The sequence below is a fragment of the Gallus gallus genome, chromosome 7 (genome assembly GCF_016699485.2).
Source record: "Gallus gallus isolate bGalGal1 chromosome 7, bGalGal1.mat.broiler.GRCg7b, whole genome shotgun sequence".
NCBI classification, from domain to species: domain Eukaryota; kingdom Metazoa; phylum Chordata; class Aves; order Galliformes; family Phasianidae; genus Gallus; species Gallus gallus.
This window is the reverse complement of record NC_052538.1, coordinates 13,196,542-13,210,370: the sequence shown is the minus strand read 5'-3', so window position 1 is coordinate 13,210,370 and position 13,829 is coordinate 13,196,542. Positions and strand designations below refer to the sequence as shown.

Sequence of the window (13,829 nt, the reverse complement as noted above, 5' to 3'; positions counted from 1 at the left end):
TGTAGCCAAGCGGGAACCCTGTAAAAGGGAACCACTGCTGCCCCGAGAACAGAAGGTGGGTTCTGAAAAAGGAAAAGGGCAAGACAGAGGATTAAAACAAATTATTAAATTTAACTACATCTTTATTGAATTGTGCATATTCCATTGTATAATGATCTATATTGGGTACTCTATAATGTATTTCTTTTGTCCTCTCTCATGCTTAAAAAAGTATATTTATACATATATTTATATATATTTATAATATGGCAAAGCTCCCCCCAACCTGAAGCTAGCAGTCTAAAAGAGCTTTGATTTTTCTTTTTTGGAAAGGGAAGAAGAGGGGAGGCAATCCCATGTAAAGATAGAATGTGCAATTTTCTTTTTTAAAGCAGTAAACATGAATGTATTTACAGCACTCATCACAAGTTTGCTGTACAGACAAATCATCGTTGCAGTGACACTTCTTACATTTGCATCCCCAGTATTATACAGGATATTACTTACTAGTGGCTGCTAACAGTAGTTAGTGTAAGCCATAAAACAAACTGCTGCTCCAGTTAATTTCTGGTCCATGGCAGTCCACTAGGAGGAAACCTAAGATTTCAATTGTAAATTGTGGAAGTATTGATTTTCCTTTTTAAAGTATAAGCGCTGCACCAAATTACCAACAAGGGAGTCTTTGAGCACAGGTTCTCCAGCTAAACTGCCCTTTGCCCACACACCCCTTGCAGGTCTATACTCAGTTACCTTACAGTGGTGAGTCAAGGACGTGGCTGCAGGGCAGCTGACAGCAGGAGCAGCTGCTGCAAGCACATCTGCGTACCTGAAATTTAGCTCTGAATGCATCTTTGGCATCTTAGGAATTCCTTAAGCTTTTCAAAACTAGACAAAGCCTGTGTCTCATTGGATCGCAGTATTAGTGAGTGCTGACCCCTGCACTGTAATGCTGGTTTTGTCACTTTTTTTTTGACTGAAGGAAAAAAGGAATTCAGAAGGGAAAAATATTCAGTTTTAGAAAAATGTAATTACGCTTCTAAAATAAAAATTTTAAAACCACCAGCAATTTATAGAAACATGTAAGGGAAAGCTGTAGTGTTAAATGCTCTCTAGATTGCAGTCTACTCCAAGTGGAAAAAAGGAACACAAAGCTGAACACCAGGAGCCACAAATCAGGAAGCTCCTACCACCAAAGAATTGAGACTGCCCTTGTCCCCAGATGAGGAGCACTGTTTGAACAAGAATATAATTCTACGTCTTCACAATGAGGCAAAAAAAAAAAAAAAAAAAGGAAAAACCACCAAGAAAACAAAACTGCTCCCATGTTCTGATCACATCTTCACTATCGTCGCTACCTTCTGGCAGGAGTTTACATTGCTCCTGTTTGGACTGAGACAAAACTGCAAGAAAGTACATATGCTGACAAGGTGGAAGTCGCACACATTTACACCAAACAGAAAATACCTTTATAAACTACTGCCACTACTTGGAAGTAAATGCTAAAAACCAGGAAGAGCATCAAGTGTTGAAAATTCTGCAGGTAACAAACTGAACAAAAATACCACTACAGCTCCAAGAATTGGGCTCTAGGTTAACAATATTTGCCAATGGTAAATCTTATTCTCTACCACAGCAAATGTTCTCCAGCTATAGGTAAAGCCAGCAAGCCATACAATGACCCAATTAATCAAGGAGATGCAACTGATTTTAACGTGATTCGGTGCTGGAAGTAATGCTCAAAGTAAGACCCACTTACTATCTTATTTTCAATAAGAGAATTTTACCTGTAATGGTACACTGAAGTACAACAATTAGAGTCTATGCAGTTTTCTGTAATAAGCAGAAAAAAAATCTCTTTTTTGCCCTTCTGCAGTTGAAACGGCACTTTTGGTTCCTTTAACTGTGGAAAGAAATAATTTTAACCCAGAGCAAGAATGGCCACTCTGATTTGTGCTACGTGGACAAAGAAATGAGGAAAACAACAACAAAACTCCATATGTGCAACTCCCCAACAGTAAATCTTAAAATGCACTTGTTAAAATATTGCTCCCTCTCCCATTAGTCCTGAAGCCAAAGCGATTCAGGTACCTTGGTGTCTCCCTGATGTGTCTGTTGTTCCCTGGTGCTCTGCAGGAAATGGCACAGTAAGTTCAGGAGAGGAGCTCTTTGGCTTTGAGGCTGCGCACCAAGTTAGAGCAAGTAGTCTTTTGTTGCACGAGGAAGCTACTGCGCAGAGGAAAGCAGGCAATTTCCATGTAAAAGAACTGAAATAACTAGTTTACTTCTTTCTTTTTTGTGGGACTCGTGCCTCCTTCCTGTTTTGAAGGACAAAACAGAAGACCGGCATGTCCACCCCAAACGTTATCAATTATTTGTTTAGAACCATTTGCTAAAAAGCTTTCTTATTATTATCTTTTCTCCCCTCTGGTTACTGCTGTTATGAGAGCCTAGTTTTCCCTTCCAAAGCACCTCAAGAGCAGAATTACAATGGAAGTCCACGAGCCTATGCTTCCTACGCATTCTGCACGCAGATAACTCCTCTCTCTGCTGGCTGAACAGAGCTCTGCTACCTGCGGGGTGGATGCCACCGCTGTCTGGCAGAGGAAAGTGGAAAGAAGGGGCACAGGAACAGTACAGAATGCCACTGTCCGCTCTCATCAACTCCTGCAGAAGCAAGGCTTTCCCTGACATTACGAGTCAAATACATATACATGTAATTACAGCTATCCACTTTCAGCATTCTAGGATGAAAGCATCTGCTATCTTTGCGTAGAGAGTATGCAAGCCCGGCTCTCACCTATTCATTTTAATAGTGCCGAAAGGATTACAGCCCCGTGTTTGCAGCAAGAAGCATCTTGCTGTACGTTATTTTCTGATGATTTTAGCAGAGAAACTGGTAGAATTCAGAGACCGGTGCACAAGGGCAAAAATAGCTTACTTGTAAAATAAGGCATACATATTTGCTGTCATAAAAACAGTAAATACACTGGAAAAACAAGTTCTGTCAGCAGGTCTCACAAGCTGAAAAGGCATCCAGGTTTTCCAAACCACTCTGTATCCAAATTTTAGCGCTCATCTGAAAGAAAGCTGCAGCCACTTGCTATATTTCTATATGACTACTTACTAATGAAGGAAGTTGTACTAAGAAGGGTGCCACCTTTGCTGACGCTCATTCTTTGTGCTCTAAAGTTGGTGTTCAATTTCTGTCTCCCAGCAAGCTCTTTAGTAGCCTGCAAAATTAAGCATGGATTTATTGTCTCATGGGAGATACTGGGTAAATGAACACGGGCACAGGAAAACAAAAAGAACAACGCTCAAACACCTTTGAAAAACCTGCACTCGAAACATTGCTCTGTCAAATGCAAATCCCAGAGGCACCTGCACTGAATGAACAGAAGGAAAAAAAACAGAACCGTCACCCACCAGTGGAATTGTTTTGCAGAGAAAGAAAAAAGAGGAGATAAGCAGAATTCCCTGATTGCTCTCGTCTGGGAGCACACACTGTGTGTCAACTCACCTCACATATGCACCCTACCAGGAAGCAGAGAATGCGCCCACCTGCCTATCGCCAGTAACAGCTGGGGAGTTAGGACTGTGTCTGTACACATTTTGCACCACTTTGGGGTACAAACCCCACGAGCCGCATACAGTACCAAGCAGCAGGAGGACCAATGTAGAGAATTACAGCACCCATGAATTCCAGTATAGCTTAACAGTTTTTCTGTGAACTTATTAGCCAGCTATACTGAGCATGCTCAAAATCAACAACACAAATGCTTTTAAGGACACTTCATAAGCACAAAAATATTAGAAATGAAAAATTGTGAACAATCTGAAAGATAGAAAAAAGTGCCTTTCCACAGCAATGCTTTAAAAATGCACACAATGGTATATCCTTATTGCTCAAAAAAACTAGTCTGAAATACTAAAATAATTTCCAGAGGTGCTGAAAGAGATTTCAAAAAAGGATATGAAAGAGGAAAGCAGAGACAGCACCATTGATTTTTCTCGATGCACTTATTTAAAACTATATAGTTATGTGTCATTTTTCCTTCTAATTGGCAAACTTTTTCCTATTGATAAATTACTCATAAAGACATTTATTTTATTATTTAGATTTACAAAAAAAAAACTATTAAAAAAGGAATAGCAGACCCTCTCACAATATTTATATCAGCATGAATTTCTCTAACAGGAGCTTAGCTTGTCTCTCTTATTTCACACACTTGAAGACACTGTCAGGTTAAACTACTGCCTTGTTTCACTTCTGGAGGAAGGAAAGCGTGTAATAATATTTGCTTTTGGAGAAAAGGCAAACAATAATAAAATCCTTTTGACATCTCAGCCTTGACAGCATCCCTGTTGTGACCAAGGAAGTTACGACAACCAAGGATGGCCTAGGTGCAGGCCCAATATTCTGCTTAACTTACTTACATAGACTGTGTACCACTACCCTGTAAGGAGCATGCATAACACACAAGAACACTTATGCTAACTACACTAACTTTACTGTGTCCAAGCCATGGCTAAAGCAGCATAATGAAACTTCTGAAGTACAAAAAAAGGACTGTGGTACCTGATGCCATGATTGTGACTCTGTGGCAAACCAAAAAACAAAGCAAATATTTCCTACTCATGTGGCCCCTTACAACTGTCTGCAAACGTTACTGCCTCTCAAAGACTTTTTTTCCAGTCCTACCCTTGACTGTTAGAAGTGCAACTTCATAATTAACAGCTTTATGCATTGGTCACAGTTTCTGGCAGGTCAAAGAAAAGAGAATTGCAGCTGTGCTTGCCTCAAGTTACCAATCCCTTCTCTCTTTCTAGAAAGCAATATTTCCTAACAGCTACTAATAAATTACAAACAGTACGTTTAACTGCTTCCTGACACTTGTTTCTGCAAAGGTAATACATCTCACTGGGCACAGACAGCGTGAGACTGCGCTATGTTTGTTCATTTGAGAACGTAACGCTTGCTGCCAAAACCTACCTGTTCATTCAGGGAAAGAGTTACACGTACAAGTGGCGTATCCACAGGGGTCCGCCTTGTGGGTCGGCACTGGTTGCAGGAGTCCTGGCAGCTTTCAGAAGGGGTTAACACAAATAGTCACCTTGTGTCATAAAAACAAATGATCAAGCCTGCTATAAAGTTAAGATGCATAATGGATTGGAATAATATATACTTATCCTAGTTACTTCATGGACAAATAACTTTGAATTAATTTATAGCAGTGTATATTTTTAAACTATTCGGAAGTGAGGGGGAGGTTCTTTATAGTATAAATATATTTCACTCCAGCCCACTATATATAAAATCTATTTTCTTCCTCAGAACATACTCATTTTCAGTAGTATTATGACCAGAATGTTTTGGTATGTTGCGTTTGTATTTTTCAATCAATGACCAACGTACAGTTACTAGCAGAACATCTCAACTCTGCACCATTTACCCATCACAAACTGCCAAATTGTTTGTCTTTGGGTTTTTTTTCCCTGCTTCTTTTTCTTTTTTTTTCTCCTCCTTTCTTTAAAGTGCCCCCTACAGTTTCATGTTTACAATCAGATTTGACTGGTTACAGAGTCTGATTCCCAATAATATATAGTGACCGAAACAATAAATACGGATCTACAAAAACATTCTGGTTATCTTCTATAATTGCAATGAAATATATCACAATATATTATATACCTACACTTATAATACATGCACAAACATGTCTCACATGGACAGACACTACAAAAAATTATCTTCCCCCCAAATGCAGAAAAAGTAAGAAAAAGGGATTTTGGTCCAATCCATATGAAGGGTAAAAGAAATTGAAAATGTTAAGTCAACGCCCCTCTACCCACCTCCCCCAATAAAATACTGACAACCCCCAGCCCCCAGCTGTTTTGGCCTAGCCACGAGAGGGGAACGTCTCTCTATCTTTAGCCTCGGCTACAGTTTGAGATCACCTCTTTTGACAGGGCTATTGTCCACGTCCCCGCATTCTCTCCAAGTGCACAACATCACGGGTTGGCTGATCACAGAGCAGCCCACAAGCCATGGAGAGCACCAGCCCCAGGTGACCGACTACCAGTCCCGTGACAGCTTAGTGTTCTCATCCCTTTTGGGAGGTGCAGGGGGCGGCCCCCTCCGTAATGTTGCATAGCCGGATATATGACTGCCCCCGAAGCTGCTCGTCTTCTGCTGGTCAGCCAGAAGCTCCGGTGGGGGTGGTGGCAAGGCCATGTCGTCCATGGTGGCAGTGGGCTCTGCTCTGGACATCCGTGCAGAGGAGAGGGAGCCGTGCCGGGTGATGGATTTCCGCTGCAGCGTCCGGTTGAGGTCTGCCAGGAATCCTGGCTGAACGCTAAGGCTAGACTTGGGTGAAGTGGGCACTTGGGGGCCAGGTGTGGCCGGTGACTCCGCGACGTCTGCCTGTGTCAGCCGAGTGCTGTCGTTCCGCTTAGGACGTGTGGGTGGTGGAGCTTTTTTAACTGATGGTTTCGACCACGCCTGAGGCTGAGGGTTGACCACAGCAACTTTTGGGGAAGTGCTGCCTGAAAACACAGATGGTATCTCAACAGGTGGGAGAGGAAGATCTATTTCAGGTGGTGGTGGTGGAAAGTCTGAATCCGATGGCGGAGAAGGAAATTCAACCATGGGTTCCTTCCCAGATACACCTGGAGCAGGAGCCTTGGCCGGGATCCCTCCCTGCGGAAGGACAATGGGCAAGCTCACACCAGAGAGATTGAGCTTTCCAGGCTTTGGAGGGGCCACAGGAGGTGATGACTCCTTTGATGGAGACCCTGATGGCTCTGGTGGGTGTGCAAATTTGCTGACAAGGCGGTCCACTGAAGGTCTCTTGGACTCACTGTACTCAGTGGAGCTGGTGGACTTGATGCTGGAGTTCCGCTGAGGTGTTGGAGGCGGTTTCTTTGCTCCAGGGCTTGATGTCTTGCTGGCCTTTTTGACTGGAGACCCTGATTTGTCAGGGGGGGGAGAACCTGCAGAGGTAGCTGGGGAAGGAGGCGGAGGAGGAAACACTAAGCTGCTCTCTGGTGGAGGAGGTGGGAAATCCGGCGAGGGAGCAGAGGCAGGCTGCCATTTGGGTTTTGCCTTCACTGCTGGAGGTGACTGGGGAGCCACACTCAATGGAAGGGGTTTCAGAGGCTGGGGCTCAGTGGCAGGTGGGGTGGGAGGAGGTGGGAACTGGCTGACTATCTGCTTCACTACTGACGGCACTGGGGATTGAGGGGATGGGGGAGGCTTCATAGAAAAACTCTGTTGCTTTGGAAATGTTGGGGGAGGAGTGGGGCCCGGAGGGGCCGGGGGAAGTGGAGGCACCTGGGGAAGTGGAGGCACCTGGGGAGATGTTGGCTGTTTCTTAACTGCAAGAGGCAAGGGAACTGGCACAGGGGATGTGATGTGCGAGACCCCCGGTGACGCTGCCTTCCTGCTAGGCTGTGGGGGGAGAGCTGTCATGAGAGGCTTTGGGGGTGCTTGGGGTGGTGGTGGGGCAGGCACAGGGGGAGGAGGTGGTGGCAATGGTGAGGCAGCAGCAGCAGCCACCTGACTTATATTTGGTTGAACCTGATGGATTTTGGGAGGGGGCGGTGGAGGCGTGAACTGTGGTACAGAGGGGGCGACGGGTGCTGGCTTCAGTTGTGCCATGGCTGAGCCCGGTGTGGGGGGAGGAGGAGGAGGGGGGGGAGGTGGCATGACTCCATTGGGTGGCACCAGTATCTGAGGCTTGCCTGAGGATGGAGGGGGCAGGGGGGGCTGCTGTGCAGCAGCAGGGGCCTTGGAAAAAGGCCCACCGTGCTGGGCAGCATTCTGCAGCCTGGTGATGGTGCTGTACTTAACAAACATGGCAGCGGGCGAGGCAGCAGATGGGGCGGCCTGGCTGGGGAGCGGAGGCGGGGGAGGAGGAGGAGGGGGTGGTGGGGGAGGAGGTGGTGGTGGAGGAGGGGGAAGTGGGGGGGATGGCTGTGATGCTGTATAGGGGGTCACCACTTTTGTCTGTGGGGACACAGGAGGTGCAACAGAGATGAAGGGCCGACCTGCAGGCTCCATTCGGGCCTATTGGGAAGGGATTTTTAGTGAAAGTAGAGAGGGAGAAAAAGAGAGAGAGAGAGGGAGGGAGGGAGACAAAGAGATTATGAAGTCAAGATCTAAATGTGCCTATCTTTAAAAATTAAGTGGCAGGATTATAGCATGCAGGAATATTAGGAAAACAACGCAGCAAGAGATAGTCCTTCACGCTGACAAGCCTGAACTGTACAGTACAGCCAGCCAAGCCAGTAGAGGGGGCTGGCAAGAATCGCCAGGTCCAGATCTACTCCAACCTATGCTGAATGGCAAAGGAGAAAATACATTTTTCTGGGGGACAGGCAGCTGTAGCAAGTGAGAATCACTGATCCTCCTGTGAGCAAGCATAATGAATCTAACTGAATGCTGCCCAGAGTGCCCCGGCCACAACAAGTGACACCACGCAGGGTAAGAGCCTATAGGCATCTCTTCACTCATTAAGATGGGCTAAACCATACCCAGGCCTTCCAGAGCATCTGGCAAGCCTTAATTTAGCTTAGGCCTTAACACTTAGCATTACAGAGTGCAGAAATCCTGAACTGCGCTAAAACACATGAAGAGCAAGCTCTATGGAGGAATACTTCTGAGATCCTTCCATTCCACGTGCTCTGACATCAAATGCTGTCAAAGAAAAAAAAAAATGAGGAAAAAGAGGGAAAAATGAAGTTTCCTAAGAAAATTTCCCCAGAAGGAAATGCTTAGAGACAGTTAGCTTGGAAAAGAAAAGCCAGGCATGCAGCTGTTACGTTATTCAGAAAAAAGACAGACTGGGGAGAACGGTATAAGGGAAACAGCAATGGAAAAGCAGCAGGCAATAATGCTTTAGTCTACTTATTGGGTTTTGTTCTTGTTAAATTGTTCCTCTAAATTTGTAAACCTACATTCTTATTGAAAATTAAAAAGATAATGGTATTATTCAAGTTTATCAGAACTGCAACTACCTAGAGGGGACAGTGGTTTTGCTACAAGCCAAGTTGTCATCTTCACAGTGCACAGCTTAAAATCATGCATTAGAAATGCAACACCAACGTGGCAACTAAACACACTCAGTACCTATACTTCACTGGTAGATATTTTGCCACAAGTTAGCCCAATTATGCTCATTTGTGCTGCATAAGCTTGTTTACAATCATTTTAAACACAGGTGCACAGTTTCTATATGTACGGGAATAACACAAAAAATATTAGAGTAAGAAACAATAAATAGTAATTTACAACAAACATAAGTGTGCCTCTACCCATCATATTGAGCCCAAAAGGCAAGAGTGTACATATTTCTGGAGGTAAATCAGTGTGTTCACACAAGCGAGGGGAGAGCTTGATCTCTTGCATACTGTTAGTCTGAGATTACCATTCTCCCAATCACTCAAGTTAATGTATTTTCAAGTAGCAGCCCCTGACCTTAATTCTGCCCTGTATAAGGCACCATGGGTGTGCTGACCTTAGCTGTGCTGAGCTTCTCTTTTGATACCTGAGACAGCAAAAGGCAACAGGAAAAATGAAGGCAGCATAAAACAGATAGGGAGACCGAGGCATAAAAGAACAGCTCTCTCTGAACAGCAAGATTTTAGAGAATCTGAAACAGGGAACCGTCCCTCATGCCTTGTCACATAAAGCACACAGAGCACTCATTTTGACACCATTTGTAGCATCTCATTTGAAACAACATTTTCAAAATCTGACAAGAAACAAGACAATGAGATTTTCACTGCCCAGCTGTGATGAATGTGTGCAGGTGAACACAGCATTCTTCAGGCGGAGCAGTCTTTCAAAATATGAACTGGACAGACTACTGGCACTGTGGGAAAAGGTGGCTTCTTAAACCTTAGGTTTAAATCCTCTCATCCATTGGAGTCAGTCATTTTCACAGTGAGCAAATTAAACACACGATGGGAAAGATTACTGTATCAGGATGGCAATCTATTCCCACTCCCACGTAAGCACATTACATTTCCACAGTCAGAAAAAATATTCAATCATACTTTGCTCATAGAAAAACCTTGAAACAGATCATTGTCCTAGTTTATCCTTACTGCTAGGTGATGCCCGATGTATCTTAAAAATGACTTACTGCATTGCATACTATCTCAATTTGTATTTCTATCATATATCATCATGGCTATCTGGAAATCCCAGAACTCCTATAAAAATAATAGTAACTACTGTTTAAAATAGTAACTGTGAGGTTTCTTTAGCTGTTTTTCTTAAGCAAAAAGCTTTTGCATTTGAACTGTTTGCAATCTTTTCCTGCGACAGTTGCATTTGGATTGGTTGGCCAATTGCAGTCAAACATGACAGATGTGTAAATCTCACTACACTTTCAACTTCAAGAAATGGAAATGAAATTATTGGCACCTGTAAATGGAGAAAAAGCAGGCAGAACCTTAGCCAACCAGTGCAACATCCTGACCAGTCTCTATGTCATCAACCTGCTGAGCCGAGGGATGCTCTGTTCTGCCCTGCTTATCCAGGGCTGATATGGGAAAGGGACTGTTGCAGAAGTGAAAAGGACATACTGAACAAGCCTCCATTCATTTTGCCACTTGCAGCAACCTGCCTTTATGTATTTCTTAAGCAAGCTTTATCACCAAAAGCTGAAGCACTGGGGAATTACTAACGCTGAAGATATTTTTTGGAGACTAATCTCCCTAAACCAGCATGTCTCAGTATCTACAATTGCAAATACCTTTTCATGTAAATTACAATTGTATTAATACCGTTGTTTCCTTTCTTGTTATAGAGTTATATGTTTTCTATCGCTAACCTGATTTAGTGAGCCCTTCCTCGGGCCAGACCTGCACAGGTTTAAAAGGAAAGTAGTGTAGTTTTACTTAAGGTAAATATGAGACCAATTTACTCAGAATTTTCTTAGCATGGTTTCAAATTCTTATTTTACAAGGTTAATTTCATTTGGATACTTTGGATGCGTTAGGGTGATCCATTCACCTGTGCTATGTGGGAGGAAGAGAAATACACCTTTTAGTGAATTTGTACATAGAAAGGAATTACAATTGATGAAAGCTTGAAACATGGATGGCTCTTAATAGGGAGTAGTCTGAATATTTTATTTGTAAAAATGCTTTAATCAGATAACAAAAATGATTGGGGTTTATTTAAATGAGCAATTGCCAGTGGCACTATGGATTGGATAAGAACAGCAGTGGTCCACAGTGCTAAAATTCAATTTTTCTCCAGAATTTCATAGAGCACAGGAGCAAGATCTTGTATGAAAACCAAAACTTCAGGAAACAGTAACATTACAGTCTCATAGCAGTACTCTTCCACCTCTGTAGAATAACATGCTAGACAGACTCACGCGCCCTGTCTTTTTGATCCACCCAGCCCCTGCACAAACGATGCATCCTGTACACATACACAAGCCATCTGCTGGTGAACATGCAGCAGGTTTTGCACACATGCAGCAGAAAAATCTGGGTCACAGTTTAGCAAGCTACGTTCCTGGGCTGAGTACTACTTTGCTATTACATTCAGGTAATTTCCAAGCCTGCAGACACTGCAGAAAATTTGCAAGTCTCAAAGAACACAGCCAAGTTTCACATTGTGCCACCTGTTCTTTTTCATTTTTACATGTGATCTTATGTCTTATTTCTAGTTATTTATCTGATGCACCCGTGTGAGGTGCAGTGACCTACGGTTTTGTTTTAAAAAGCGTGCTTCTCTAACCTGAACCTACAGTCTGGGAAAGATTCAACATTGCCTGAGAGAAGATACCTTCCCACAGCATTCTGCCCATGTACTTCCATACTGCTGCAGTTAATACCAATATTATGGCTGGAAAATCCTTTGAGCCTGAAAACCAACTAGATGAGATGACAATTCTGCTGTGTGTGAAGGTATTCACTACACCAGTCAACTACTAGACATAAAACTAACCAAATCACCACAGACCCCAGGAGTAAATGGATTACTGTCTTTTGCAACTTTCTATCAGCAACAGGAGATATCAAATCTGTTTTTAACAACTGAAGCCAAATTAAATACTACTGCTTAACAGTATCTATGTTTACTGCCTTCATTTCCACAGAATATATCAAACGTTGGAATAGAAACTACTGGAGCGTGCCTTAAACACGTATACCTGCCTTCAAGTCTCAGCTGTTTGCACCTTTACAGTGGAAAGATGTGGCTGGTTAACAGAAGAAAACCTTAGTGAATTAATTTCATTTGTTAGCTTTTAACAGCTGATCTTTTTATTTGTTCTTTACACAATTCTAATTAATATTAATATTAAAATCTAATTTATAAAAATCTAATTAATATTATTGTGAAGGGCTGTCGCATGCCCTCAAAGACCAGGCGGCTTCTGTGCACACTAATGAAAACAAGAACAGAAGGTCCTAGGAGTGAATTCCCTGAAAAAATGATTCCTGAAAAAAACCCGATTACATGGCAGTGTATGCAAATAGAGTAAAACAGAAAAATAAAATTCATCCCCACTCCAGACAGAGGTGGAAGAGGTAATGCTCTGTCTTGTGCATTTTGTTGTGTGTTGATTCTCAAACTAAAGTCTTCTTGTTACCTTGCTGGATTCCTCCAGTTGTGTGCCTCTCTTCCAGGCCTCAGAGAACATGGAGCTGACAATACTTTGGGAACGGACGTGTCCGGTTGGCTGGGTGTCAGAAACTCCACTGTCAGATTGATTAGAATGATTTGATTGAGACTCTGTTTAAAAGAAAGTGAAGAAAGAGCATGTGTTTCTGAATAGAAGAGTAAAGCCACCGTGCTTATATTGGAACTCTATGTGACATTTACCGGGCACACTTGTTAAACATTTAATTCCAACAAATGACATTGTTCCCACAAACTACTCTGTGTGTTCCCACTCACAGCCAGCCCACTGAAGACTGCTGTCTAGACAACAAAACAGAATAACAGATCATATTTCTGCAGGCACACAAAATTTGCCCCAGAAGCAGAATCACCATTTTGAATCTTTTAAGAGATCATCTGGATCTTCCTCTTTGGGCAGTGACTATTTCCCAATTGCCAATTTAAAATGTCAGTCAACAAAAGCCCTTTGCATCATTAAAGCGTAGAGCTGGATTTTTCTTTTTTTTTCAAATGCACGAAGATAGAGGCATCACAGATTTGAAAGGAAACTTCCTTTTCTCAGTATCAGAAAAACACACACTTTTGGCGGTGAATGACAAAGTACTACACGTTCTGAAAACACACAACACTGCAAGTAATGTAAAACACATTTTTAGATTAACAGTCCGTTCCCCTTCAAATAGCTTCTCTCGCAGTCTCCAAGTATTTGGTAATGAAAAAAGGTAGTTAAATCCTTCTATTAAGAGACAAGTCACGTAATTACCTGGCAAACTAGATGAGCTGGAGCCTGACTTGATACTTGAGCTAGACAAGGAAGTCCAGTCATACGCCGATTCTGTTCTCTTTAGTGCATCTTGATAGTTCATATACAGTTGCTTCCCATACTAAGCAAAATGACAAACAAATTTAACTACTATACAGGCTGTGTACCCTCTGCAGCCTGTTGATCTTCACCTTTGGCTTCTCCGTTTCAACTTTTTTCCCCTCAGAAAAAGGAGAAACACCCAGAGACAAAAAAGCATGCTCTCTGTGAAGGATTTCACACAGAATTAATTCAGTGCAAATTTCATTTTGATTTACTTAGCAGCCATGGCAGCTTCCTCCCCACAAGCTTTTGCATTTATATTAATAAATTGCTAGAAGAAATTAAAAAATGTTTACGCTAGAACAGACAGCATCAGACCAGCTAGATAAACACAAGAAA

At 42.7% G+C, this 13,829-nt stretch overlaps 1 protein-coding gene across 7 annotated transcripts in view; it reads right to left on the bottom strand.

Moving 5' to 3' along the window:
* Positions 1-104: 104 nt before the first annotated feature.
* The window catches only part of RAPH1 (Ras association (RalGDS/AF-6) and pleckstrin homology domains 1), an 85,597-nt gene continuing 71,872 nt past the window's right edge, over positions 105-13,829 (bottom strand). For 6 of the 7 annotated variants that reach the window (XM_040703676.2, XM_040703673.2, XM_040703677.2 and 3 more), the window contains 3 exons: positions 13,389-13,509; positions 12,594-12,736; positions 105-8,044 (listed from right to left, as the gene is read on the bottom strand). In XM_040703676.2, coding sequence (XP_040559610.1) covers positions 6,053-8,044; positions 12,594-12,736; positions 13,389-13,509 — 2,256 coding nt within the window. In that variant the 3' untranslated portion in view covers positions 105-6,052. Of the gene's footprint in view, positions 8,045-11,097; positions 12,737-13,388; positions 13,510-13,829 lie in introns of those variants that run through there. The other variant, XM_046943854.1, reaches the window with a different exon arrangement.